This window comes from Macaca mulatta, chromosome 13 (genome assembly GCF_049350105.2).
Source record: "Macaca mulatta isolate MMU2019108-1 chromosome 13, T2T-MMU8v2.0, whole genome shotgun sequence".
Lineage (NCBI taxonomy): Eukaryota > Metazoa > Chordata > Mammalia > Primates > Cercopithecidae > Macaca > Macaca mulatta.
The window spans coordinates 121284615-121312082 of NC_133418.1; the positions used below are offsets into that span (position 1 = coordinate 121284615).

At 46.0% G+C, this 27468-nt stretch overlaps 2 protein-coding genes and 1 long non-coding RNA gene across 3 annotated transcripts in view; 2 read left to right on the plus strand and 1 right to left on the minus strand.

The window, feature by feature from the left end:
* The window catches only part of EIPR1 (EARP complex and GARP complex interacting protein 1), a 608423-nt gene that overhangs the window by 222621 nt on the left and 358334 nt on the right, over positions 1 to 27468 (plus strand). The window lies entirely within an intron of this gene.
* On the minus strand, positions 1188 to 10230 carry LOC144333927 (uncharacterized). The gene is made up of 2 exons (XR_013403079.1): positions 10103 to 10230; positions 1188 to 1592 (listed from the first exon to the last, which is right to left on the minus strand). It is a non-coding gene; the product is annotated as an uncharacterized LOC144333927 (long non-coding RNA).
* Positions 10234 to 26273, plus strand: RNASEH1 (ribonuclease H1). Its single transcript, NM_001257858.1, has 8 exons — positions 10234 to 10444; positions 11638 to 11753; positions 16801 to 16965; positions 18648 to 18747; positions 22235 to 22289; positions 22627 to 22711; positions 23309 to 23433; positions 25502 to 26273. The coding sequence occupies exons 1-8, from the start codon at positions 10317 to 10319 to the stop codon at positions 25586 to 25588; spliced, it is 861 nt and encodes a 286-aa protein (NP_001244787.1). The 5' UTR covers positions 10234 to 10316; the 3' UTR covers positions 25589 to 26273.

The following is a 27468-nucleotide window of genomic DNA, read 5'->3' on the forward strand; positions in this document are numbered from 1 at the left end:
CTTTCTCTCCCTTCCACTTACAGCTGGCGGAGCCTTTATTATTATTATCATCCGTGGACCGATGCGAGATGAATGTGCAAGGCTGTAATGAGGGTGAACTCCTGGGTTAGCACACGCTTAACTGAAGCAAGGTCATGGGCTTGCTCTGTAAAGGCAAGGCCACTTTTCCTGTATGGCAGTAAACTGTCTCTAGACATGGGCGACCTGTGAGTATATGGAAGGTCATTGCTCATATATTAATATTTAAAATATAGAAATATTCACACTCTTGATTTTTTATCATAAATTGATAATTTGCTTACCTTTGATATATCTCATCAAAAGAAACACTATTCTTACCATTAATTGTCACAAAATATGTACAGATAATGCCCGGATAATTTTTGTATTTTTAGTAGAGACAGGGTTTCACCAGGTTGGCCAGACTGTTCTCAAACTCCTGACCTCAGATGATCTGTCTGCCTTGGCCTCCCATAGTGCTGGGATTACAGGAGTGAGCCACCGCGCCTGGCCAATTATCTCCATTTTTTCACAGGAGAGAACAGAATTGGAGCAACGCACCAGATGCACACAACCAGCAAACGTAGAGCTGGAATCCAAAGTCAATGCATGTGAACGTCCCAGCTCAGAGAGAGGTGGCGAGCAGGAGAGGACTGGGTGAAAACGGTTCCCACACACACCTTTGTCTTCATCATTTAGTTCTCCAGGGTGTCACATTGACAACGCCACTTGACCTCCACAGCAATTCTGTGGTGTTTGTGCACCAGGAACTTTATCCCCATTTTGCCAGTGAGGAAACTCAGGTTTGGAGCAGGTAAATCACCACACAAAGCCTTACTGAACAGAGCGCCAGGCCTCAAACTTTTGCTGGCGTTGTCCTCCTTCGCAGTTTACTTTAGGGCCTGTCATTTACTGGGGTAAAACACAAAAATTCCTTGTCCCTGAAAGACTGCAATTAAAGTGCCATTAGCACAGTAATGTACCAACCAACCGTTCCTCGGGCACCAGGGGGCGTGTCTACTGCTATTCAGTCTCAGTGGGTAAACTGCAGAGTCCTCCCACAGCCAGCAGATTGCGAGGGGGGTGTGTACGTGGAAGGACTCACAGGGGTTGGGGAGGCAGCAGTGGCGTTCTGCGTTCTGTCCGAGCCTGTGTGTGTTGCTATAAAGGAATACTCGAGGCTGGGTAACTTATGAAGAAAAGAGGTTTATTTGGCTCAAGGTTCTGCAGGCCGTACAAGAAGTATGATGCCAGCATTTGCTTCCAGTGAGTCCCTCAGGGTGCTTCCACTCATGGCAGAAGGGGAAGGGGAGCTGGCATCAGATGGCAAGAGAGGAAGGAAGAGAGGAGTGTTGGAGGTGCCAGGCTCATTTCAACATCAGCTCTGGCAAAAACTAACAGAGCAAGAACTCACTCCTTCCCGAGGGGACAAGAGGATGGTACCAAGAGGCACATGACCCCAAGACTCGAGATAGGCTCCACCACCAACACCGGGAGTCAGATTTCAACATGAGATTTGGAGGGACCAGGTATCCAATCTATCCATCCATTCCAAGCATCCGTTTGACACCGAGAATGCACTATTTCAGCACCTGTATCCATTCAACAAAAATATTTTCAGTTATAATCGTGTAATAGGAATAATCATCATTTTCCTAATTATTCTTTGGGTTTAAAACCAAAAATTGGCAGAGCATGGTGGCTCACCCCTGCACTCCCAGCACTTTGGGAGGCCTCAGGTAGATCACCTGAGCTCAGGAATTAGAGACCAGCCTGGCCAACATGGCGAAACCCCCCTCTACTAAAAATACAATAATTAGCTGGGCGTGGTGGCGGGTGCTTGTAATCCCAGCTACTGGGGAGACTGAGGCAGGAGAATCGCTAGAACACGGGAGGTGGAGGTTGCAGTGAGTGGAGATCGCGCCACAGCATGCCAGTCTGGGTGATGAGAGTGAAACTCCATCTCAAAAACAAAACAAAACAAAACAAAACAACCAACAATTATACTTTTAAAAAGCAATACATTTCTTTCCTTTTTTTCTTTTTTCTTTTTTTTTTTTTTTTCTTTTGAGACAAGGTCTCACTCTGTTGCCCGGGCTGGAGTACAGTAGTGCAATCACGACTCACCGCAGCCTTAGCCTCCCAGGCTTAAGCAATCCTCCCACCTCAGCCTCCCAAGAAGTTAGGACCACAGGCATGCTTGGCTAGGTTTTAAATTTTTTTGTAGAGACAGGGTCTCATATGTTGCCCAGGCTGGTCTCAAACTCCTGGCCTCAAGTAATCCTCCTCTGTTGACCTCCCAAAGCATGAGCCAACGTACCTGGCCAAAAAAAAATAAATTTCAATGTTATTTTATTTATTTATTTATTTATTTAATGTTTTTTTGAGACAGTCTTACTCTGTTGCCCAGGCTGGAGTGCAGTGGCGCGATCTCGGCTCCCCAGTTTCTAGCATTTCTTCTGCCTCAGCCTCCTGAGTAGCTGGGACTACAGCCCCGCACCACCACACCCGGCTAATTTTTGTATTTTTAGTAGAGACAGGTTTTCACCATATTGGCCAGGCTGGTCTCGAACTCCTGACCTCATGATCCATCTGCCTCAGCCTCCCAAAGTGTTGGGATTACAGGCGTGAGCCACTGCTCCCGGCTAAATTTCAGTTTTAAAGACATTATTCAAATTCAGTAAAATACGTAATATATGAGCTAAAATCCTCATTGTAACAGAAATATTTCACCTTGCAGTTCCCACTGCCCTGTTTCACTGATTCAAATTTTAAGCACAGGTGATCACATAGAATGAAGTGAAGTAAAGCAAGTGCTCCTTGTTTGTCTTTATAGTCACAGTGCTACCGTGGTTTACTTCAAACCTGCTGTTTAAATGCAGGAGGTTGCGGTGCCCATGAGTTGGATCAGACTGTGCCTGAAGCTAGCACTCTGCTTCTGAACCCAATCAACTTACTTGTGGCTGAATGAAGATGTGTTGGAACCAAGTGCATAGCTGGGAGCCCTTGGGATTAATTCCCACGTAAGACATGTTCATTAAAAGATTAGGCATAAAAATGGAATTATACACATATAATTACAGGAGAGTTTTTTTCTGGGAAGAGTATCACTGACAGTGTTTAGAATTCCCAGTGCTCGGTTATAATAACAGAGCACTCTGACTTTCAGTCGCTTGATCACTTTTTTTTTTTTTTTTTTGAGATGGAGTTACACACTTGTTGCCTAGGCTGGAATGCAGTGGTGCGATCTCGGCTCACTGCAACCTCCTCCTCCTGGGTTCAAGAGATTCTCCTGCCTCAGACTCCCGTGTAGCTGGGATTACAGGCACATGCCACCACACCCGGCTAATTTTGTATTTTTAGTAGACACGGAGTTTCACATGTTGGTCAGGCTGTCCTCGAACTCCCAACCTCAGGTGAGGCTTGATCACTCTTTTTAGGTTCTCTGTGGCTAAGGTGACCCCCACATTGCCTGCACCATAGTGAAGTTCTCCCTCCCCAACCTTAGGCGTCATGGGTCATGGCAGGAGGTGAAGGTGTGGGGATTGTTGAATAATGGATGGAATGCGATTATGGATGGAGTTGCATCAGGAAATGGAGGCTTAGCACAGTGGCTCCCGCCTGTAATCCCAGCCCTTTGAGAGGCCAGTACAGTAGGATTGCTTGAGGCCAGGAGTTTGAGTCCAGCCTGAGCAATATAGTGAAACTTTGTCTCTACAAAGAATTTTTTTTCCGGAGACAGGGTCTCGTTCTGTTGTCTAGACTGGAGTGTAGTAGTGTGATCATAGCTCCCTGTAACCTCAAAACTTTTTTTTTTTTTTTTTTTTAGATGGAGTTTCACTATTTTTGCCCAGGCTGGAGTGCAATGGCACCATCTTGGCTCACTGCAAGCTCTACCTCCTGGGTTTAAGCGATTCTCCTGCCTTGGCCTCCCAAGTAACTGGGATTACAGGCGCCTGCCACCACGCCTGGCTAATTTTTTGTATTTTTAGTACAGACGGGGTTTCACTATGTTGGCCAGGATGGTCTTGATCTCTTGACCTCGTGATCCGCCCGCCTCAGCCTCCCAAAGTGCTGGGATTACAGGCGTGAGTCACCGCGCCCGGCCTCAAAACAATTTTTTTTTTTTTTTAATTATACAGGAGGCGCACACCTGTAGTACCAGTTATTTTGGAGGTAGAGGTGGAAAGATGACTTGAGCCCAGGAGCTTGAGGCTGCAGTGTGCTATGATTGCACTAATGCACTCCAGCCTCGGCAACAGAGCAAGACCCTGTCACGACAACAAAAAATTAGGAAATGGACGTTTATGGCAAACGACTTCCGCCCTGAGATTTCCTGTGGGTTCTGCATGATTGGCCCTCAGGGTGTGGGCAGCTAAGGTTCCAAACTGTACTGTTTAATCCTAGCACAGCACAAATGGCTTGCAGGGGATAAGGCGGAATCTCATCAGCACATCAGAGTAAGCGCCCAGCTATCATGGGTCATACCAACGGAGAAGAAGCCGTGCTCTGGGACCCCTCTCCTCCTTCACTAGAGGCAGCGAAATGAAGCACTAGCCCCTGCTCTGACCTTGCTGCTCCCAGAGTCCTTGTGGGTGCTAGTTACAGCCTCAGACCAAGAGCCAGAAGATCTGCCATTGAAGTTTCAGTTCCAAAACTAATGCGATGACTTTGGGTAAGTCATAAAACCTCAAGGCTCAGTTTCTTCATCTGTTAAATAAAATCGACATCTGCCCTGCCGGGCTCCCAGGGTTGTTGTAAGAAGGAGATGGAATAACAGAAATGAAGGAGGGAGGCCAGCTGCCACAGGGCAGGGACCATCACGCACCGTGGCCTCCAACCGGATGGTGCGTCAGAGTCAGCTGGGGCTGCCCAAACACAAACCGCTGGGCTCCACCCCCAGGGATCCCCATGCTAAGGTCCAGGGTAAGGCCCAGAATTTCCATGTCTAACAAGTGCCCAGGTGGTGCTATTGCTGCTGGTCCAAGGACCACACTTTGAAAACCATGACTTAGGTTTAGAGGGATGGACTTTGGAGGCAGGTTTGAGTCCTGGCTGTATCACTTCCTGTCTACATGTCTGAGGGCAAGTGACTTAATCTTTACATTTCAGCTTTCTCAGCTACAGACAATATAATATTGGGAGTGCAAATTAGTTCAACCATTGTGGAAAGCAGCATAGTGATTCTGCAAATAACTTAAAACAGAACTTCCATTCAACCCAGCAATCCCATGGCTGGGTATATACCCAGAGGAATCTAAATCGTTCTGCCATAAAGACACATGCAGGTGTATGTTCACTGCAACACTATTCATGATAGCAAAGACATGGAATCAACATAAACGCCCATCCACAGTAGACTTGATAAAGCAAATGTAATACATATACATCGTGGAATACCATGAAGCCATAAAAAGGAACGAGATCATGTCCTTTGCAGCACCATGGATAGAACTGGAGGCAAACTAAGGCAGAAACAGAAAACCGAACACCGCATGTTCTCACTTATACATGGGAGCTCCACAGTGAGAACACAGGGATATTAGGAGGAGAACGGTGGGCACTGGGGCCTACCTGAGGGTGGAGGATGGGAGGAGGGAGAGGATCCGAAAAAATACCTATCGGGTACTAGGTTTATTCCTGGGTGATGAAATTATCTGTACACAATCCCCCATGACATGAGTTTACTCATAAAACAAACCTGCACATGGACCCTCAAATCTAAAATAAAAGTTAACAAAAAATTTTCCTGACCGACCTCTTCAGGAAGAGGGGCAGTCCTCAGTGTCACAAGCAATGCCAATAAAGAACAGGAACGCCACCTTTTTCAACTCCTGGGAGATGAATCCAACGCCTGACCCCGCGTTGCACGCACTCTCGCCCACATCGGCTCTCATCCCCACGCTCCTCGTTCCCGTCACCGGCCTATGCTGTAAACGCCGTAGCAGTCACGATCAGTCACTTCTCTGTCTTACGGGTTTATTTCATTCTCTGTCCTGCAACCGAAGCTCTGCAATGTCTTACCCATGTTTAGAACAGCTCCATTCAATGATGTCACACAAGCCTTTTAAACTTTTCTGGTGGTCACATTTGAAAAGTAAAACAGCAACAAATAATTTCATTATTATTATTATTATTATTGAGATGGAGTCTCACTCTGTCACCCAGGCTGGAGTGCAGTGGCACAATCTTGGCTCACTGTAACCTCTGCCTCCCGGGTTCCAGCGATTCTCCTGCCTTAGCCTCCCAAGTAGTTGGGATTACAGGAACCCACCACCACACCCAGCTGATTTTTGTATTTTTAGTAGAAACGGGGTTTTACCATGTTGGCCAGACTCGTCTCAAACTCCTGACCTCAGGTGATTCACCTGCCTCAGCCTCCCAAAGTGCTGGGGTTACAGGCATGAGCCACTGTGCCCAGCCACTAATTTTAAATGTATTTCTTTAACCCAGTGTATTCAAAATATTATCAGTTCAACCTGTGATCAATATACAAAATTAACAATGTGTTTTGTTTTTTTGGCAGTAATGAATGCCATGTTGGCTTTTATTATTACTTTTTTCTAATTTTACTTTAAGTTCCAGGATACAAGTGCAGAACATGTAGGTGTTACATAGATAAATGTGTGTCATGGTGGTTTGCTGCACTCATCAACCTGTTATCTAGGTTTTAAGCCCTGCATACATTAGCTATTTGTTCTAATGCTCTGCCTCCCCTCGACGCCCCCCCTTAAAATTCTTTTTGTTTTTCACACTGAATCTTCAAAGTCTGTTGTGTATCATACAGCACATCTCAATAGCCACATGCAGGCAGGGTGCGGTGGCTCACGCCTGTAATCCTAACACTTTGGGAGGCTGAGGTGGGCATTAGACGATGCAGGTCTAGACGACTGCCTGGTATATTGTGGACACAATTCTTGAATGGACCCTGAGAAATAAGCAGAAATGGTTTTGTTATTCCTAATTTACAGAGTATAATAGATAATGGCAAAAGCGACTTTTATTTGAGTTTATGTCATGTGTCAGGAATAGGCTATGCATACATTTATTATTTCATCTAAAATCTCATCCTCAAAACAAAAGCCTTTTGCAGTGGGAATTATCACTCCCATTGTTTTTTTTTTTTTCAGTAGAGAAAATTAAGTTTCGAAGGAGCTAAGTGACTGAGACCACATATACACTCATCTTCTGATTTCTGATCCTGTGTTTGCTCAGGATAAGAAATATCCTATATTTCTTTAAGCCAGAGATTAAGATAAAAAAGATTTTCAGGAGTAACCAGTCAATGAAAAGTCAAAATAAATAGTTTTGGCAGCCAGGCGCGGTGGCTCGCGCCTGTAATCCCAACATTTTGGGAGGCCGAGTTGGGCAGATCACTTGAGGTCAGGAGTTCAAGACCAGCCTGGCCAACATGATGAAACCTTGTCTCTAAAAATTCAAAAATTAGCTGGGCATGGTGGTGCATGCCTGTAACTCCAGCTACTCAGGATGCTGAGGCAGGAGAATCGCTTGAACCCAGGAGGCAGAGGTTGCAGTGAGCCAAGATCACGCCACTGCACTCTAGCCTGGGTGTTGGAGTAAGACCCTGAAAAAAGAGAAAAGAAGAAAAGGAAAGAAAAGAAAGAAAGAAGGGAAAGAAAGAAAAAGAAGGAAAGAAAGGAAGGAAGGAAGGGAGAAAGAAGGAAGAAGAAAAGAAGGAAAGAGAGAGGAAGGAGGGAAGGACGGAAGGAGGGAAGGACGGAAGGAGGGAAGGAAGGGAAGGGGAAGGAACAGAGAGGGTTTTGGCACTATGGAAAGTCATGTGGATGATCCTGCAAACATCCTCAGGTAATTCCAACCTAGGACTTCTCAGGGAAGATGAGTCCTTGTGATACAGGACCAACTGGTATGCATAGAAAAGCAAGCCCTCGGTAGGTCAACCCCCAGATATGCGGGTGAGGTGGGGGCAGCTGTTGGGTCATCTTGAGAGCCTTCCTGGGCATCTCTGGGCTTCCTCAGATACCTACACAAGGGTAGGATGATCAGTCATCAATGGACTTTAGGGACAGCTGTGTGTGTCTTTTTATTTTAAAATAAGAATCTGTCTTGAAGTGCAATAGGTAGGAATGAGGAATGAAAGCTATGGCCAATTTAAATTAAAATTAGGAAAGCTGAACTGTTTAAAATTGATGTTCTTTGGCCGGGCGCAGTGGCTAATGCCTGTAATCCTAGCACTTTAGGAGGCCAAGGCAGGCGGATCACTTGAGGTCAGGAGTTCAAAACCAGCCTGGCCAACATGGTGTAACTCCGTCTCTACTAAAAATACATAAAAGTTAGCCAGGCGTGGTGGCAGGCGCCTGTAATCCCAGCTACTTGGGAGGCTGAGGCAGGAAAATTGCTTGAACCCGGGAGGTGGAGGTTGCAGTAAGCCCCGATTGTGCATCGTGCCACTGCACTCCAGCCTGGGCGACACAGCGAGACTCCGTCAAAAAAAAAAAAAAAAAGATGTTCTTTGATTTCACAGAGGAACACAAAAACTGACCATGCCAATCTACGCGTCGCTTTTGTCTGGGCGGTTCCTTCTTCCTAGAATGTCCTGCTTCTGTCTAATTCATGTGAATGAAATTTTAAAAAAATTATTATCCTTGAAAACTGTATTTGCTTAGGCGTTCTGATGTGAGGCCCTCCCGACCCTCCAGGTGCAGTTGCTTCTCTGCTCTGTGTCTCTCTCTCCTCCAACAGCTTGTTCTGCCTGCGCACTATTTGCTGATGTGTTATCTCCAGGGATTCTCGACTTTCTCACCTTCACCCCCAGGGCCTGACAAAACACATGGCAGGTGTGCAAAAGGCTTGTTAGAAGACCTTAAGAAAATTAAAGAAAAGTGGTTTAAAAATAATTGGATAAACAGTGTTTGCCAAAGGAGACTTTTTTTTTTTTTTTTTTTTTTTTTTTTTGAGACAGAGTCTCGCTCTGTCGCCCAGGCTGGAGTGCACTGGCCGGATCTCAGCTCACTGCAAGCTCCGCCTCCCGGGTTTACGCCATTCTCCTGCCTCAGCCTCCCGAGTAGCTGGGACTACAGGCGCCCGCCACCTCGCCCGGCTAAGTTTTTGTATTTTTTTTAGTAGAGACGGGGTTTCACCGTGTCAGCCAGGATGGTCTCGATCTCCTGACCTCGTGATCCGCCCGTCTCGGCCTCCCAAAGTGCTGGGATTACAGGCTTGAGCCACCGCGCCCGGCCGAGACTTTTTTTTTTTTGAGACGGAATCTCACTCTGTCGCCCAGATGCAACCTCCACCTCTCGAGTTCAAGCGATTCTCCTGCTTCAGCCTCCAGAGTAGCTACAGGCGCAGGCGACCACGCCCGGCTAACTTCTGTATTTTTAGTAGAGCTGGGGTTTCATCATATTGGTCAGGATGGTCTCGATTTCCTGACCTGGTGATCCACCCGCCTTGACCTCCCAAAGTGCTGAGATTACAGGCGTGAGCCATTGCGCCCCGCCAACCCATGGAGACTTTTAAAATAACTTGATTTGCTTACAGAGCAAAAGGTCAAATAGGGAGCAGAATTCTAAAACCTGCCTTCTCAACTCAGTTTTCTCCCGGGTCGTGGTGCTTGAGGCACTGGACACGCCCTGGTTAAACACCCACGTGCAGTGGAGCAGGGAGGGGACGCGACCCTTCGGGGGTGTGCGCCCGGGGCAAGGCGAGGAATGCGGCTTCCACGGCCTCCCCTCTCGCCCTCCTTTGTGCTTATTCTAATTCATGAATCCTAACATCTTTCTTCCCACTAAAAAATGTGCATTCATTCATTTGGCCACAGCCCTGACTACAGATCCGCATCCCGGGAGCTCTCGAGGAGCCGCGGTTACCGCACGTGGGCGCCGGGCGCCAGGGGGTTCAAGGGCTTCCCGCGGTGACCCGAGCGCGCCGGGGCTTGGCCCCCGAACGGCGGCCTGGCGGCGGGGAGAGAAGGGGCCCACACGGTCCATCTCGACCTTTCTCTGCGGGGCTCAGGGCTTCAGCCCGGTCAGGTGCGTCTAAGGTCCCGCTCCCATGGGCCCCGCCCCATCCCAGACCTCGCCCGCCTTCGGGACCTCAGCCCTCGCCCCGCTTCTTCAAGTACCGATAGGAAGTTGACGAGTTTGGGCTCGTCGGGGACCGGGCTCCAGGCTCCGCCCGGCGACCCCTCCCCTCCTTAGGCCCCGGCTGTCATCAGGACTCCGCCCAGACGTGCGTCATCTTTCCGCGCCGCGGACGGAAGTGCGGTGGTGAGCGCTGCGGGGTCGCGCCCACGCTGGGCCGGGAGTCCAAATGCTTCCCGGTGCCGGGAGTGAGCGATGAGCTGGCTTGTGTTCCTGGCCCACAGAGTCGCCTTGGCCGCCGTGTCCTGCCGTTGCGGCTCTCGCGGGTTCGGGATGTTCTATGCCGTGAGGAGGGGCCGCAAGACCGGGGTCTTTCTGACCTGGTGAGTGCCCGCCCGCCTAGGCGCCTCCCTGTCGGCACCGGGGTCGAGGGGAGGCCGGAACTCGGCTAACCCTGGCGGCGGGAGCCTGGCGGGTCTAGTCTGTGCCGCGCGCCGTGGCTGTGGGTGGTCGGGGGACCGCCTCGTATTCCTGCTCGGCCGGCGGGGTTCCAGGAGGCTCACGGCCGGGGACTGGACCGCGCCGAAGACTTGTTTGGAAAGGGGTGGCCTAATAAACCCTGTGTTTAATCCTGCATCTTTGTTGCAGTTAAAGTACAACAAAAAGTGACACGCCCTGAGAACTAACCCCCATTACCAGATTTTCCGTACCAGCTAAATTGGGACTGGAACTCAGTACCTAATCTAATCTTCCCTTTTTAAAAAGGTCAATTCGAATAAGCCAGTATTTGCAGTTGGATCCTTGTAACAACCCTTGGAGGTGAGAGGGATCATTCTCACTTGCAGGTGTCGTTCCTGTGGTCAGGAAGTTCCCAGGGCACGAACTGACAGAGAAAGGACTTCAGCCCAGGTGTTCTGCCTCTACCACCAGAACTCTTCCCACTACAAGATACCAGAGGTCGTTACTGTGTTCCACGGCAGCTATAGTGTTGAGGAAGAAGCATCTCAGAAGTTGACCTTTTTGTCGTAATGAAATGGTTAATATTTTTTTCAAAGACCCCAGTATTTTGTTACGCTTTGAGTTTGACGAAAGCCTTACGGCGCTGGTGTGCTGGCTGGCATACAGTAGAACACAGGTGTAGAGTCTGACGTGCAGGATGAAACTATAAGGCATGATTCTGCCCTTTTCACACTAAAATTGGTCCTCCATATCCAGTTTGCATCCTCAGTTTCAGCTAACCCTAGATCAAAAATATTTGGAAAAAATAAAAATAGAATACAGTTTTAAAATACCCATCAAAAGGCAGTACAACAACTGTATACATTGTATTAGGTATTATAAACTGGAGATGATTTAAAGCATACAAGAAGATGTGTGTAGGTTATGTGCAAATACACCATTTTATGCAAAGGACTTAAGCCTCCTCTGGTGTTGGTATCTGTGATGGGGGTGGAGGACTTCCTGGAATCCGTCTCCCTCAGATACCAAGGGACAACTGTATTTCCAACTTTAAGAATCTTAATAAAAAAGGGGATAAGTTAGGGAAAGAGGAAATAACATTGCACATCTTTTCCAGGAATGAGTGCAAAGCACAGGTGGACCGGTTTCCTGCTGCCAGATTTAAGAAGTTTGCCACAGAGGATGAGGCCTGGACCTTTGTCAGGAAATCTGCAAGCCCAGAAGTTTCAGAAGGTAGTCACCTCTCATGTCAGTCTGACATTTTAACCTATTCAAAGGCTTTCATATGCCAGATGGCATTTGATCTATATAGCTACCCTCTAGGCATGTAGAGAACCTTGAGTGATCATTTTCATTTTACAAATTAGAACAGGCTGAAAGCAGTTACAAATAGTGGTTCATATTACTTACAGTATTAGGGATAAGCCAGGACTCAGTTCTCCTGTTCCATTCAGCCTTTTATGCCATAATTCCTTGTCTTTTAAAAAAAATACTTGTCCAGCCTGGCCAACATGATGAAATTCCGTTTCTACTAAAATGCAAAAATTAGCTGGGTGTGGTGGCGTGCACCTGTAATCCCAGCTACTTGGGAGGCTGAGGCGGGAGAATTGCTTGAGCCCGGGAGGTGGAGGCTGCAGTGAGCCAAGATTGCGCCACTGCACTCTAGCCTGGGTGACAGGGCAAGACTTGTCAAAAAAAAAAAAAAAAACTTGCATAGTTATTAGACTGAATGGGCTACAGTTTATAGGAATGAGTGTGGTTCTTTCATGGCATGCACCTTTATGGTGTTTCCTTTTTATTGAGGACAGAGTCACACAATCTGAATTTTTTTTTTTTTTTCCTTCCGTGAGACAGAGTCTCACTCTGTTGCCCAGGCTGGAGTGCAGTGTCACAATCTTGGCTCACTGCAATCCCTGCTTCCTGGGTTCAAGTGATTCTGCTGCTTCAGCTTCCCGAGTAGCTGGGATTACAGGTGCGTGCCACCACACCCGGCTAATTTTTGCATTTTTTTTTAGTAGAGATGGGATTTCACCATATCGGCCAAGCTGGTCTTGAACTCCTGACCTCAAGTGATTCACCTGCCTTGGCCTCCCAAAGTGTTAGGATTCCAGGCATGAGCCACCATGCCTGGCCAGTTTCTTCCAATTTTATGTGTTATATAAAGTATGGTTATTCAAAGTTTAAAGCCCAATATAAGATTAATGCCCAATATAATTTGAAGTTTAAAGCCCATTATGCAGACTCAGATGAGTGGGTGACAACTTTAGAGCACAAGATTTTAAAAGTATTTCTGGATCTACACTGAGGAAGTGCTCTTACATGAATGTTACTTACAAACTTTTTACTACAGCAAATTAAAACTGAGCAGAGCATAATTTTAATTACCTTATCTTGAACAGCCTCTCTGGAGGCCACTGAGATGCCTGAACACTGAACAACTGCTCCTTTGAATCATCATAACAATCCTGGACAAAGCACAATTCAGAGAGAGGAAGGTTATGTCCAGAATGGAGCCCTGAAGAGTTAGTTTCCAAAGCAGGGGCGACCCTCACTTAGTGCATCTGCTCCATCCTCTCACTCTTCAATAGCTTTTAAAGGAGGTTCTGCTTGTTTGAGAATGAGGACACATGAACAAGGTTCCTCGATGTGACAGTTCTTACTGCTTACTGCAGTGACAGCCCATAAGCTGAGAGACAAGGTGTTGGGGCAAGGAAGGCAACTTTTTTCCGAGAGCCACCAAGCCAAGAAGATGGTGGACTAATGTCCTGAAGAACCATCTTAAGTTAATAGAACTGGAGACTTCTTCTATGTTAAGGGAAGGGGAAAGAAAGGCGGAGGTGAGATCAGGAGGTGACCGATGAGCATAGACATCCGGATGGCAGCGAGGGTCCAAGGGGATTGTGAAACTTCTCTGTCCTTGGTCAGGCCATGATGCTCCTATAAGTCTTCAACATAACATTGTTACTTGTGTGTGCTCCCTCTTTATCTCCTTGGGGGTTAGTTTTGGGAAAGGACCACTGTCATACTTGCTTTAAACTATAAATTCTTCCCATAGTTCTCTCAGCCTGTACGATGCCACCACGGGGATGTCAGGGGAGAATGGAGGCAGTAATGCTGAGCCTCATCCTTGCTGTTACAGCTGTTCATTTTTCCACCAGATGGAAAAATCAGTTTGAGACAGAAAGCAGGTTTGAAAATATGGCTCTTTCCTTCTTTGCTGGGTTTCTGATACTTCCTTTTCATAATTTTCCTTTTCACGAATTTTTTGTTTTTAACCAATGAGTAATTTATTTGTATCTCAGTTCTGCCAATATAAGTATGTTTCTGTTTTTATTTAGTACTCTAAATCTTAAAGCAAGCTAGTTCCTTGTGAATCTGTTTCTTAAAACTTCAGAGATCTCCTAGTCAGTGACTTAAGACTATAAATTGAGATTTAGTGCCTTTAATGATTCAGATCTGTATCAAAGAAAAAGCATTAGCCTCTATGACAGTTTTTTGTTTTTTAACAGTACTTTTATCCTTATTTTAGAATTATTGAGCTATTTGCTGGTTCTTATGGTTTATATAAGCTGATTTAAGGTTAATTTACTTAAAAACCACAATTTTGTGAAGTAAAACTTAACTGACAAGTGTGGTTTTTTCCTCCTTCAAAGTCTTGTCTGTTCCGTAGAAAGTGTCCATCTCTGTTACAGTAGGTGAAGCCAGTATTTGTATCAGTGTTAGGGTTTCAAAGTCTTGTCCTGTAGAAAGTGTCTATCTCTGTTACAGTAGGTAAAGCCAGTGTTTATATCAGTGTTAGGGTTCTACGAAATGACACTTTGACCTGGAGCGGAGTATTTGTGTTTACTTCAGTAGAGCACCTAGAGGCAGGTTTTGGAGGTGAGTGTGTGATAATGAAACCTGGCAGTGGAAACGCCGGCGTTGCTGACAGCCGGGCTGATCACAGTCAAGTGTCGCTCAGGCTCTCTGAGTGCTCCGAGAGGTGTGGGTTGAGAAGCTCCACTAGGCTGGAGATTTGTCTTGTGCCTTTCTAGTAGGTGTTCTGTTTGTGCCCCATTTCTTCATCCTTGGTTTAGGAGTTGAGAGCTGGAGGTGAATCCTGTAGTGTTGGGTTAGGGTTGTTTGCAGGTAGGTGGTGGCTCCTGTGTCTTTATTTTTACACCATAAAATGATAGCGTGGCAAAAGTCATTTCAGATCATCTAGCCCAGGGCTTCATTTTACAGAAGCCCAGAGGGTTTAATTCAGTTGACAGAGTTCACAGCTGATAAAAGGTATAACACAAATTGAAACTCTGGTGTTTTGAGTCGTGGTCTAATTTAGTGATTCTACTTCAGTTTCCATAATATTACCCAGTGAGTGAGATATGGGCCCTTCCCAGATAACCCCGAGATGGTATTAAGAATCTCTTTGGGACTGGGCACGGTGGCTCACACCTGTAATCCCAGTACTCTGGGAGGCCAAGGCGGGCGGATCACAAGGTCAGGAGTTCAAGACCAGCCTGGCCAAGATGGTGAAACCCCATCTCTACTAAAAATACAAAAAAAAAATTAGCCAGGCGTGGTGGTGGGTGCCTGTAATCCCAGCTACTTGGGAGGCTGCGGCAGAGAACTGCTTGAACCAGGGAGGCGGAAGTTTCAGTGAGCTGAGATTGCGCCACTGTACTCCAGCTTGGGCACAGAGCGAGACTCTGTCTCAAAAAAAAAAAAAAAAAATCGATTTGGGATTAACTTTGAGTACACCCTGAAGAAAAACTTTGTTGCAAAAGAAGAACTGCAAGAGCGCCCCCCCGAAGGGACCCAGTTGCTTCCTTTTAGTTTCTGGTCTCTGTTTCCTTCTCTTTTTGAGATGGAGTCTCGCTCTGTTGCCCAGGCTGGAGTGCCGTGGCGTGATCTCAGCTCACTGCAATCTCCGCCTCCCTGGTTCATGCCATTCTCCTGCCTCACCCTTCCAAGTAGCTGTGATTATAGGCATGCGCCACCACGCCTGGCTAATTTTTGTATTTTTAGTAGAGATGGGATTTTACCATGTTGACCAGGCGGGTCTTGAACTCCTAACCGCAAATGATCTGCCCACCTCGGCCTCCCAGCCTGTTTCCCTTTCTTAATATGTCCCATTATCTGTTTATTCAAGCTGGACTAACCTGTACCCTCTAAGCCCTCCTAGAGGTTCTTAATTTAGTGTCCATGTAGTTGTATTTGAGGCAGGGAAGGGCTGAACCATGGCCATGACTCATGTTTTTTTAGATTTATTTATTTTTAAGCAAAAGAGTCTCACTATGTTGGCCAGATTGGACTCAAACTCCTGGGCTCAAGCGATACTCATATATCAGCCTCCTAAGTAGCTGGAACTGTAGGCATGCACCACTGCGCCCAGCAACACCACTCATGTTATATACACAATTTTGGACCATGTTTTTCCTGGAGAAAGAGCCCCTTTTTTTTCAAACTGTCCATGATCTCTAAAGGGTCAAGAACTCTTGGTATCATTATCTCCCTCAAAACCACACTTTACTTTCTTTTATTTTTTTTTCTTTGAGACGGAATATCACTCTTGTTGTCCAGGCTGGAGTACAATGGCGCAATCTTGGCTCACTGCAACGTCCACCTCCCCACCTCCCAGGTTCAGGCAATTCTCCTGCCTCAGCCTCCCAAGTAGCTGGAATTACAGGCATGCGCCACCACTCCTGCCTAATTTTGTATTTTTAGTAGAGATGGGGTTTCTCCATGTTGGTCAGGCTGGTCTGGAGCTCCTAACCTCAGGTGATCCACCCACCTCGGCCTCCCAAAGTGCTTGGATTATAGGTGTGAGCCACTGCACCCAACCAACCAGATTTTACTTTCAACAGAAGCCTTGCTATTGTCTTCACATTGTCTTTACCAAACTTAGCTTGAAAAATTTAGAGTTATTTCTCAGAGTATCAAAGTCTGAGATGGTGTGAATGGGGTCATTCCCTTGTAAGTCTGAGATGGCGTGGAGGGGGTTGAGATGGCGTGGAGGGGGTTGAGATGGCGTGGAGGGGGTTGGGGCGGCGTGGAGGGGGGGTTGGGGCGGCGTGGAGGGGGGGCTGGGGCGGCGTGGAGGGGGGGCTGGGGCGGCGTGGAGGGGAGTCGGGGCGGCGTGGAGGGGGGTCATTGCCTCGTTTCCCTCGTTGTAGGGCCACATACAGAGGGTGTTTTTAAGTCTGATTTAATGATACTAAATAAGACTGCGTGTCTTCATTCTCTAGCATTTCGTGTTATGTTCATTGTTTGCAGCTCACTAGTGGACTCTGTCTTTCAGGGCAGGAAAATCAACATGGACAAGAATTGCAAATGAAAGCCAGCAAGCGACTCCGTGAGCCACTGGATGGAGATGGAGATGAAAGCGCAGAGCCGTATGCAAAGCACATGAAGCCGAGCATGGAGCCGGCGCCTCCAGTTAGCAGAGACACGTTTTCCTACATGGGTACATCTTCCTTGGGTTTTCAAATTTTAATAGAACCATCATGAGCATGTTATGTGTAAAAGGTGTTTCCCACTTAATGGGGAGAGTTTGAGCTGATGTTTATTATCTTCATTCTTATGTGTAAAGATTATTTAGAAATCACTAAGGCCATTCTTTTGTAATTGATCAAGTGGTGCAGAATTAAACTTTCGAATGTTCTTAGGAAAACCCTTACATGTAAATGAACAACCGTAATCTTCTGAAATACCAGTGCTCCCTGTGCATGCAGTACTTAACGTTATTAAGATAAAATATGAAGACTCCAGCTTTTTCAAATAAGAAACACCCCGCACGCCGCTGCTTGTTATGATTGATTAGCACCAGCATTTTAACCTTTCATACCCAATCTTTGAAAAACAGGAGATTCTATTTTATCCTGAGAAGCAAAGTAGTAGTGAACTTCTCTGCTACCTTTCACTCCAGGAATCAGTTGTATGTATTTAGTGACTCAGAGAATAGAAGTCTCCTTTGTGTCTTTTACACATATGAGCAGAAAATAGAAATAAGTAGCATTAAAAAATATAAATCAGTATATTTATAGGTTCTAATTTAATTCAAGGGAAACCAGTAGAAAATGTTTTGCCAAGCTGTATTATTTATAGATACGTTTTGCAGTTATGTAAAAAAAGATCAAACAAGTATTCTTTATTTGGTGATTTACTAGAAGGAATTGAAGCAAAGATTTGTGGAGTCGCAGGGAGATGAGCCATTTCCAGGCACTGACCATTGCTGGAGGCTCAGTGGCCTGGAACATGGCGGGTGGCAGGTGCTGGCTCCTGAGACAGTTCAGTCGCTGGGCGGCAAGTTTGTAGTCGTTCTCATACAGTCAAGTTCCAGCTGAACTGAGGAGCCGTGCCCGACACCCACACTCCCCTTGGCTCTCAGCCCCGCTCCTGTGAGGAGCACGTCCCCATCCCTGCCCCTTCGCCACCGCTGAGCTCAGTTTGCCATCCTTCGGACACATACTTCCACTTCCTGCGCATGTCACCTCTATTTGCCCTCTCGCCCAGCTCTTTTAACACTTTGCAACCTGACCTCTGCTCCCACCACACTGCTGAAGTGTCCTGGTCAGTGGCCTGAGAGTGCCCCCATCTGTCCTTTTTTACCTTGTTCTTTATAGCATTGGTGTGTCAATCACACCCTCTATCAAGAGGGAAAGAAGCAAAGACAGGAACCATATTTAACTAGCGGCAAATATACCAGGGAAGAAATTGGACCAGCCCTGGTCAGGAGACTGGGCCCTCTGGCAGGCAGGGTCACCGTCACGCTGAGGCACTGCTTGTCTCTGGGAGGATGCTCCCTGGGAGTGAAGGTGACCCTGCCATGGAGACAGAGTCATTGTCCTTTGAACCCTCAGTGTGGGGTGTGAACAGTAGTTCTTTGCAGCAGGCCCTAGTTTGACAGAGTGACTGCCTTCGCCCTGAACCTGCCTGGCCTACCAGATCAAAATGTAAGCGGATTCCTAGCATAGATGGTAGGTGCCCCCTCGTAAGGAATTGAGCACGTTTACCCAGAGAGGAAACGTCTGCAGCGCTATAAAATGCTCTCGGGTTAAAATGCTAACTCGACCTAGGGGATTTTTGAGGTGAATTTCAGTTTTCAGTAAGGTCAGCCCAGCAGTATTTACTTCTCTTTTCCCACAGGAGACTTTGTTGTCGTCTACACTGATGGCTGCTGCTCCAGTAATGGGCGTAGAAGGCCACGAGCGGGAATCGGCGTTTACTGGGGGCCGGGCCATCCTTTGTAAGTAAACAAAGCAAGCGGAGTTTTACTGAATCATGTTCCACAACTTGTGAAAAGATGAGGCGGGATCTGCTTATTATTTGATTATTGGGAAAACCTGCAGATGAATAGCTCTGGCAGCGGGTAGCAGAGGAGCAGCTTTGGTTCGTGTTAGGGCTAAGCGGCATTGCTTCTCAGAATGTCAGGTACCTCAGCTTTACTTCCTTTGCTTTTTTTTTTTTTTTTTAAAGACAGGGTCTCACTCTGTTGCCCAGGATGGAGCACAGTGGCACAAACACAGCTCACTGCAGCCTCAACCTTCTGGGCTCAAGTAATCCTCCCACCTTGGCCTCTCGGAGTGTTGGGATTACGGGCGTGAGCCACCACACCTGGCTTTGGCATTTCTTTCTTGCCCTGTGGAGGAGTCTTTTTTTTTTTTTTTTTTTTGAGATGGAGTCACTCTGTCACCCAGGCTAGAGTGCAGTGGCACGATCTTGGCTCACTACAAGCTCCGCTTCTCAGGTTCACGCCGTTCTCCTGCCTCAGCCTCCCGAGTAGCTGGGACTACAGGCACCTGCCACCATGCCCGGCGAATTTTTTGTATTCTTAGTAGAGACGGGGTTTCACCGTGTTAGCCAGGATGGTCTTGATCTCCTGACCTCGTGATCTGCCCACTTCAGCCTCCTCCCAAGAGGAGTCTTTTTTTTAGTAGAGATGAGGTCTCACTATGTAGCCCAAGCTGGGCTCACATTTCTGGGCTCACGTGATCCTTCCGCCTTGTCCTCCCAAAGCGCTGAGATCACAGGTGTGAGCCACCACCCTGGCCCAAAAATTGCTCATTCTTTTAGGAAACTGGATCTCCTGGTGACCCCCATTTTAAATAACTTGTCTGAGGATTTTTTGGTTCCATGATTTCATTTCCTCCTTTACTTCTTGGAGGTTTTTAGTAGCTTAGTCTTGCTGATGTGACCTCACTTCCTCTTGACTCTGCAGTCACATGGCACACTGGGAGATGGTCTTGGGAGGCATGCACAAGGGGGCAGTCTCCAGACTTGGAAGCCGTCACATCACCAGACTGTCTTCGAGGTGATGCTTTGTGTTTCAGAGGGCACACAGGGTGAAGTGAAGTACGATTATCCAAACCCACCTAGCCCCTGGATGTGAATGAACTTGAACTGTAGTGGGTAGCCCTAAGATTCAGTGTAGAGGACAAATTTCAGCTCTGCAAAATCACCATGCACCGATGCCGACCTGCATTCTCCAGTATTTACCTGTGCCCACGAATGCTGTGAGGCAGATTTGATGTAATTATTCCATAATAATACCACTTTACATTTCTGTTGCACTGTACAGTTTACAAAGTTCTTTTACTTTCTTTCACGTTACCATTTCATTTTAGCTTGGAACCCTGGAAGAGGAGGCAAGCGTGGGTCGCACTGAGTATCCGTGGGCTTAGCGCTTGCCCAGGATACATGCTAATGCCTCTCAGGTCCAGAAATTCAACTTCACTCCTGACTTCTGACTTCTGGTCCGGTGTTCCTTCTATGATACCATGCCATGGTGTTTTTCAACAAAGTGTTAATATTGTGGGTTTGATTTTTTTTTTCCCCTCATCGATTTCATATTTTACTGTCATCACACTGGGCTGGGAGAGGATGGGGTTGTACCGCAGTGTATACAATTGCTATTCTGTTGTCTTTCATACAGAATTTCAAGATCTAGGTTCTAATTGTCTGTAAGTTGAGGGTTTGGATCAGAGTCAGAAGACATCAGCTGCTTCTGTTTCTGCTGGGGGCTACGGGGAGTATGGCAGGAAACATAACTAGAGCTGACCACAGAGGGTTCATGTTCCAGGGTCCCGTCTGGATACCTGAGGATCCTCCATGGAGATCATGGCTGGGCTGGGAGCTGCGCCTCAAAGCAAATGGGATGGCACAGACCTGGGGCTGGTTCTCAGAAGCTGGAAGGACAGACGTTGTCTGTTTGTTTGTATCCAGAATCGTGTGTGTGGCCTCTTTGGAAGCACGGGGCCATGGAGGCTCCTGGGCCTCAGGTTGGCCTCGTGGGCAGTTCAGTAGGAATCCTTCAGACTTCCCGTCTGGGGACATTGTTACCAGCTCTTCTTTCTGTGCCTATGTTTGAGATGCTGGGCACTTGATTTAGACCAGCAATCTCCAACCTTTTTGGCACCAGGGGTCAGTTTTGTGGAAGACGATTTTTCCACAGGGCATGGGGCGGAAGGATGGTTTTGGGATGATTCAAGCATACTTTCGTTTATTGTGTACTTTATTATTATTACCTTGTAATATATAATGAAAGAATTTTACAACTTGCTCCTAGAATCACTAGGAGCCCTGAGCTTGTTTCCCTGCAGTTAGACGGTCCCATCTGGGGTGATGGGACAGTGATAGATGATCAGGCAGTAGATTTTCATAAGGAGTGCGTAACCCAGATCCCTTGGGTGCACAGTTCAAGGTAGGGTTCATGCTCCTGTGCACATCTAGTGCCACTGCCGATCTGACAGGAGGCTGAGCTCAGGTGGTAATGTGAGTGATGGGGAGTGGCTGTAAACACTGATGAAGCTTCGCTGGCTTGCCCACCTCTCTCCTGCTGTGCAGTCTGGTTCTTAGGCCACAGACTGGTACCAGTACATGGCCTGGGGGTTGGGGACCCCTGCTTTAGACCATTTATTATTCTTCTGCCTCAACTTCTTTGCATTCAAAAAATGCCCATTCTTTTTTGTTTGCTTGTTATTATTTATTAATGAGACAGGGTGTCACTCTGTTGCCCGGGCTGGAGTGCAGTAGCATGATCATAGCTCACTGCAGCCTCAAACTCCCAGGCTCAAGTAATCCTCCTGCCTCAGCCTCCCGAGTGACTGGGACTATAGGTCCACACCACCATGCCCAGCTAATTTCTTTTTTTTTTTTAAGTAGAGATGAGGTCTCACTATGTTGTCCAGGCTGTTCTCAAATTTGTGGGCTCACGCAATCCTCCCACCTTGTCCTCCCAAAGTGCTGGGATTACAGGTGTGAGCCACCACGCCTGGCCCAAAAATTGCTCATTCTTTTAGGAAACACTGGATCTCCCGGTGACCCCAAATTTTAAATAACTTGTCTGAGGGTTTTTTCTGGTTCCTTGATTTCATTTTCCTATTTTACTTCCTGGAGGTTTTTAGTAATTTCAGTCTGAAACCTCACTCTACATTCTTCTTCCTGAGTTTTCTCCTGGGATTCTTACTGCTGCAGCCATAGGGCCTAACCCAGGGTCCGCAGAGAACTAGCTCTTACTTCCTCTGCCCTAGTGGAACCCATGAGAGTCAGAACGTGCCCGAGTGTGGAAACCTGTTTGCTCCTCTCTGCTTCTGGGAGTCTCTCTGTTAGTTTGATTTTTATATGATACTTTTATATTTCAAATAAGTATACATACTAGTTTGTTATCCATTAAGAAGAATCACTTTGAGAATTCACTTTATAATTTTATTTTCTTTTGTACTGTTTTGAAACAGAAATGTAGGCATTAGACTTCCTGGGCGACAGACAAACCAAAGAGCAGAAATTCATGTAAGTTATCAGATACATTTAAGCCTCTCATTTTTGAGCGTTGAGTATGAACTTATAAACTAATTCTTTTTTTTTTCTACGTATATATACAAGATATTTGAAGAAGAGACGTTGGTTTAATAGCAATTTTGAAAAATAGGAATTTTGTAGAAAAATTGTAAAAACTTATTTCAGATAGATGTCTGCACAGGAGAATTGTATGTATAGTAGTGTTTCATACAGAGAATACGATCTTCACAGTACAGAGGGGATGTTTCAATTTTGAAGTACTTTTGAACCTCAGTAATGTCAAAGTTGAACATTTTCTGTAGCATGACTATCGACTTGTCTTTTCAAGGCAGCCTGCAAAGCCATTGAACAAGCAAAGGCTCAAAACATCAGTAAACTGGTTCTGTATACAGACAGTATGTTTACTATAAACGGTAAGCTTTCACATTTGATTTCTTCTGTTTTTCCAGTAACTGTGAAGGGAAATTGGTAGGAGGTGTTGTAACAGGGCAGGACCCAAATGGGAACGGTGAGGGGGATGACATTGGTGTGTCAGGTATCAAGCAAAGAGTGAGGATTTTGGAGTCTGCCTTCTGCTGCTCTGATGTTTTCCACGTGCTTATTTCTTCGCCAGGCACTGGAGGTGCAGTGAGAAGTGGAAGTGGCTCTGCTCTAGTGTTACTTCTAGTCTGTGTGTGTATAAGTCACTTAAGATGGCGTGTTGACTGCTTCTTTGGGAAATGCCCTGAATAGGAGCATGTAGGGGATGCTTATGAGACTGGGGAAGGCTCCTGGGAAAAATGACATCTTAAGCTGACAGCTGTAGGTAGAATACAAGTTAGGGGAAGGGGAAGAGAAGCGGGTATTTCAGGCTGTGCCAAAAGCTAAAGCACTGAGGCCAGCTAAGGAAGTGAAGAGTCAAGGATGGTGACTCAGAATACAAGTGGGATCAATTATAAGAGGTAAGACTAAGGAGGTAAAAAAGGCAGGACACTCAAGATTGACTCACCAGTGATCATGCATTTTGGTAGGTATAACTAACTGGGTTCAAAGTTGGAAGGAAAATGGGTGGAAGACAAGTGCAGGGAAAGAGGTGATCAACAAGGAGGACTTCGTGGCACTGGAGAGGCTCACCCAGGGGATGGACATTCAGTGGGTGAGTATCTTAAATGTTCATGTCTTATGGCTATTATGACCAAATAAGCTAAGTTTACTAGAGATTAGTGGTTTATGTAAGTGGTTTCATGACATAACAATTTCCATGCAATTAATATCATAATGTATATTAAAACATATTTGAGGCCGGGCACAGTTTCTCATGCCTGTAATCCCAGCACTTTGGGAGGCTGAGGTGGGTGGATCACAAGGTCAGGAGTTCAAGACCAGCCTGGCCAGTATGGTGAAACTCCATCTCTATTAAAAAATACAAAAACTAGCCAGGCATGGTGGTGTGCGCCTGTAGTCCCAGCTACTCAGAAGGCTGAGGCAGGAGAATCACTTGAACCCAGGAGGCCGAGATTGCAGTGAGCCGAGATCGCGCCCCTGCACTCCAGCCTGAGCAACGATATGAGACCCCTAGACTCTGTCTCAAAAAAATAAAACTATTTGAGGCTGGGCACAATGGTTCACACCTGTAATCCAGCACTTTAGGAGGCCCAAATGGGCTGACTTCTTGAGCCCAGAAGTTCAAGACCAGCCTGGATAACATAGTAAGACTCTGTTTCTAGAAAAAATAAAAAATTAGCCAGGTGTAGTGGTGCATGCCTGTAGTCTAGTTACTCAGGATGCTGAGGTGGGAGGATGACTTGAGCTGGGGAGGTCAAAGTTGCAATGAGCCAAGATTTTACCACTGTACTCTAGCCTGGGCGACAGAGCAAGAGCCTGTGTCAGAAAAACAAACCCACCCACATATACACATTTGATTCTTTCCCTTATCATACAAGTAATACGGTTTTTTGGTTTGGTTTGGTGTGGTTTTTGAGACAGAGTCTCACTCTGTCACCCCGGGCTGTGGCGTGATCTCATTACAACCTCTGCCTTCTGGGCCCAGGTGATTCTCATGCCTCAGCCTCCCAAGTGTCTGGGATTACAGGCATATGCCCACACACCTGGCTAATGTTTGTATTTTTAATAGCGATGGGGTTTTGTCATGTTACCCAGGCTGGTCTTGAACTCTTAACCTCAAACGATCCACCTGTCTTGGCCTTTCAAAGTACTGGGATTACATTTGTTTTGTGTCACTTCCTATATATTTTTATTTTATGATAAAAAGGTTTACAACTAAATAAATAATCATGTCAAACTTTTATTTATTGTTTTGAGACAGAGTCTCGCACTGTTGCCCAGGCTGGAGTGCAGTGGCGCAATCTCAGCTCACTGCAACCACAAGTAATGCAGTTTTAGTGAGAGTATCACTAGGCATAGAATACATAGGCAGTGTGGTTTGAGGGATGCTCTACGAAACTTACATTTTGTTAAGAACACAAACTAACACCTAATCTGAGCACATGACATTACTATGACAGCTGTATGTCACCCTGTTTGTTTCTTTGGAATGCATCATAATGTTAAATAAAACTATCAGTGTATTTTGTTTCAAACAATAGTAAGGTTGTGTGATTAAAGCCTTGGTAATAGAACTTTTATTCCAAGATGGAAGCATTTTTTAAAATTATAGATCGTGTTTATTAAAAAGTTTTTTTTTAAGCAATACAGAACAAATTAAACTGCAACCATTGTCTCAACCCTGCCTTGGTCTGCCTTCCCGGAACCACTGATAACAGTTTGGTAGCCTGATGTGTAAATTTGCTTTGGCAACGTAAATGTAGACAGTAGTTAAATAAGTACATTAGTTTTTCTGACAGCACTGCAAGGGAAGCATGTGTGTGTGTGTTGCATACATATCCGTCCACCCATCTGTACATACATGTGTTTTGCCTGGAAAGCTTATCAAGTCCCATTGATAAGTGGGGGAGGAAATAGCAATATGAACGGTAAAATCCAATTTGTAGAAAAACAAAATGGAATGTTTGTAAATACATCCGTTGCGTAAACGCATGAAGAATCAACAGTGTGCTGCTGAGGATCACGTTTGGGGAGAGGAGCGTCGAAGTTGAGCTTACGCTATGCAGTCTGTTCTGAATGTTTTTTTATGGTGAGAATATAGTCATGTGTTGCTTACGTAAAGATGAGTAAAAATAAAAGGAAAACATTTATCTTAACAGATGCACGTTCCTGGTCATTCGGGATTTATAGGCAATGAAGAAGCTGATAGATTAGCCAGAAAAGGAGCTAAACAATTGGAAGACTGAGCCATGTGACTTTAGTCCTTGGGAGAACTTGAGCCAGTGGCTGTCTTGCTGCTTGTGCTTACTGGTGTGGAAAACAGCCTGCAGGTGGGACCATCGCGGTGATGGGCAGATGCGTCTTTCACACGGAATCAGGCACAGTGGCCTTCTGTGACACGTTTTCATAAAAAATGGTTAAGTATATAATAAATTGAACATCTTTGAGATTGGAGAATTATGTGAGATTTCTGCATTATATTTACTGGGTTCGATACTGTTCTTGCTTGTTTTATTGCAGGCAAGCAAGGCAAATGGCCTAAAATTCTGTGGCTTATATTTTGATAAATCAAAAAACCATTGGTTAAAAGATGCAACTCAGAAATCTAGAAGTGATCTGGAAGCTTCCATTTACCATCCAGTCGACAGGACTGAGCCTGCTGCTTGTATAGGTGACTTGTGCCCATGGGTACCTTAGAGAAACATGCTGCCCAGGGCCTGGGCGCGCAGCTCAGTGGGCAGGGCGTAGGCTGGGTCTCAGCCCCATGTGCCTGCTTGCTGGGCACTTAGTATAGGGCAAAGCCTGCCTGCAGGCGACCCTGGCTGCTAAGCCATTCTCTAGGAACAGCTATGACTTGTAAAGACTAGAATGTATAAAGAAATATTTCAAAAATCTATTTGACTCTTTTGTTTAAAACTGTGCAAATTTAAAAAAAACACTGGTTTGGCACGGTGGCTCACTTCTGTAATCTCAGCACTTTGGGAGGCCAAGGTGGGCAGATCACTTGGTCAGGAGTTTGAGACCAGCTTGGCCAACATGACGAAACCCTGTCTCTACTAAAAATACAAAAAGTATCCAGGTATGGTGGCATGGGTCTGTAGTCCCAGCTGCTTGGGAGACTGAGGCACAAGAATCACTTGAACCAAGGAGGCGGAGGTTGCAGTGAGGCGAGATTGCGCCACTGCACTCCAACCTGGGTGACAGAGTAAGACTCTGTCTCAAAAAATAATAATAATAACAGTTTGACATGATTATTTATTTAGTTTTAAACACTTTTATCATAAAAACATACAGGAAGTAACACAAACAAATGTATAGCTTATGAATGATTATGATTGTAAGGTGAATACCTTTGTGTCCACCACCCAGGGAAGAAATAGTACTTTGCCAGATACCCCAGAAGGCTCTCCAAGTGCCCCTCCAACCATAGCCCCCTTGTTCTCCCGCTCCTTGCCCCCAGAAGTAATCCCGACTTTTACAGAAATGACTTTCTTGGTTTCTCGATGGCAGTTTAGTCTTGTCTGCTTTTTTTTGTTTGTTTTTTTTAACTACTTCAGTGTCCATTTGCAGTCCCGTCTGTCTCGCTGTTTTCCCTGCCATTTATCTGTTGAAGAGCCTGGGCTGTTTGTCCCATGGCTTCCCACAGGGTAGATTTTACTGACCACGTGGTCATGGTGCAGTTCAGCATGGCCCTCTATCTTTCCTGCACATTGGCAGCTGGGTCCAGAGGCTTGATGAGCCTGAGATTTGATCCCTTTGGCAGAAGAATAGGCGGTTAGGTGCTTTGCTCAGGAAAGCGCCATGTTGACAGCAGCTGATGCTCAGTGCCAAGATCTGTTAATTATTTGGGGTTGTAAAATGGTGGTATTCTTATTCTGTCATTTTGTTTGCCTTTATTAGCTGGAATGGTTTTCTAAGAAAGTGTTTTCTTTTTTATGCTTGTTTGGTTACCCCGTGGTACAGTTCATATAGGAAGGGCAGGATAAATGCTTGATTCTTTGCTCTTGTACACTAAGTTTTTAAGATAATGCACTAGTTGTCTGTCAAGGAAGGTGAGCGGTGAAGGGTTTTTACTTATATACAAGAATTCATGGGCATGGCATGGTGGCTTATGCCTGTAATCCCA

Coding starts and splice junctions, on each gene's coding strand:
- RNASEH1 (NM_001257858.1), top strand. CDS start 10,317: ATGAGCTGGCTTGTGTTCCTGGCCCACAGAGTCGCCTTGGCCGCCGTG. Junction 16,966..18,647: donor AGACACGTTTTCCTACATGG/GTACATCTTCCT, acceptor CTTTTCCCACAG/GAGACTTTGTTGTCGTCTAC. Junction 22,290..22,626: donor ACCAAAGAGCAGAAATTCAT/GTAAGTTATCAG, acceptor TGTCTTTTCAAG/GCAGCCTGCAAAGCCATTGA.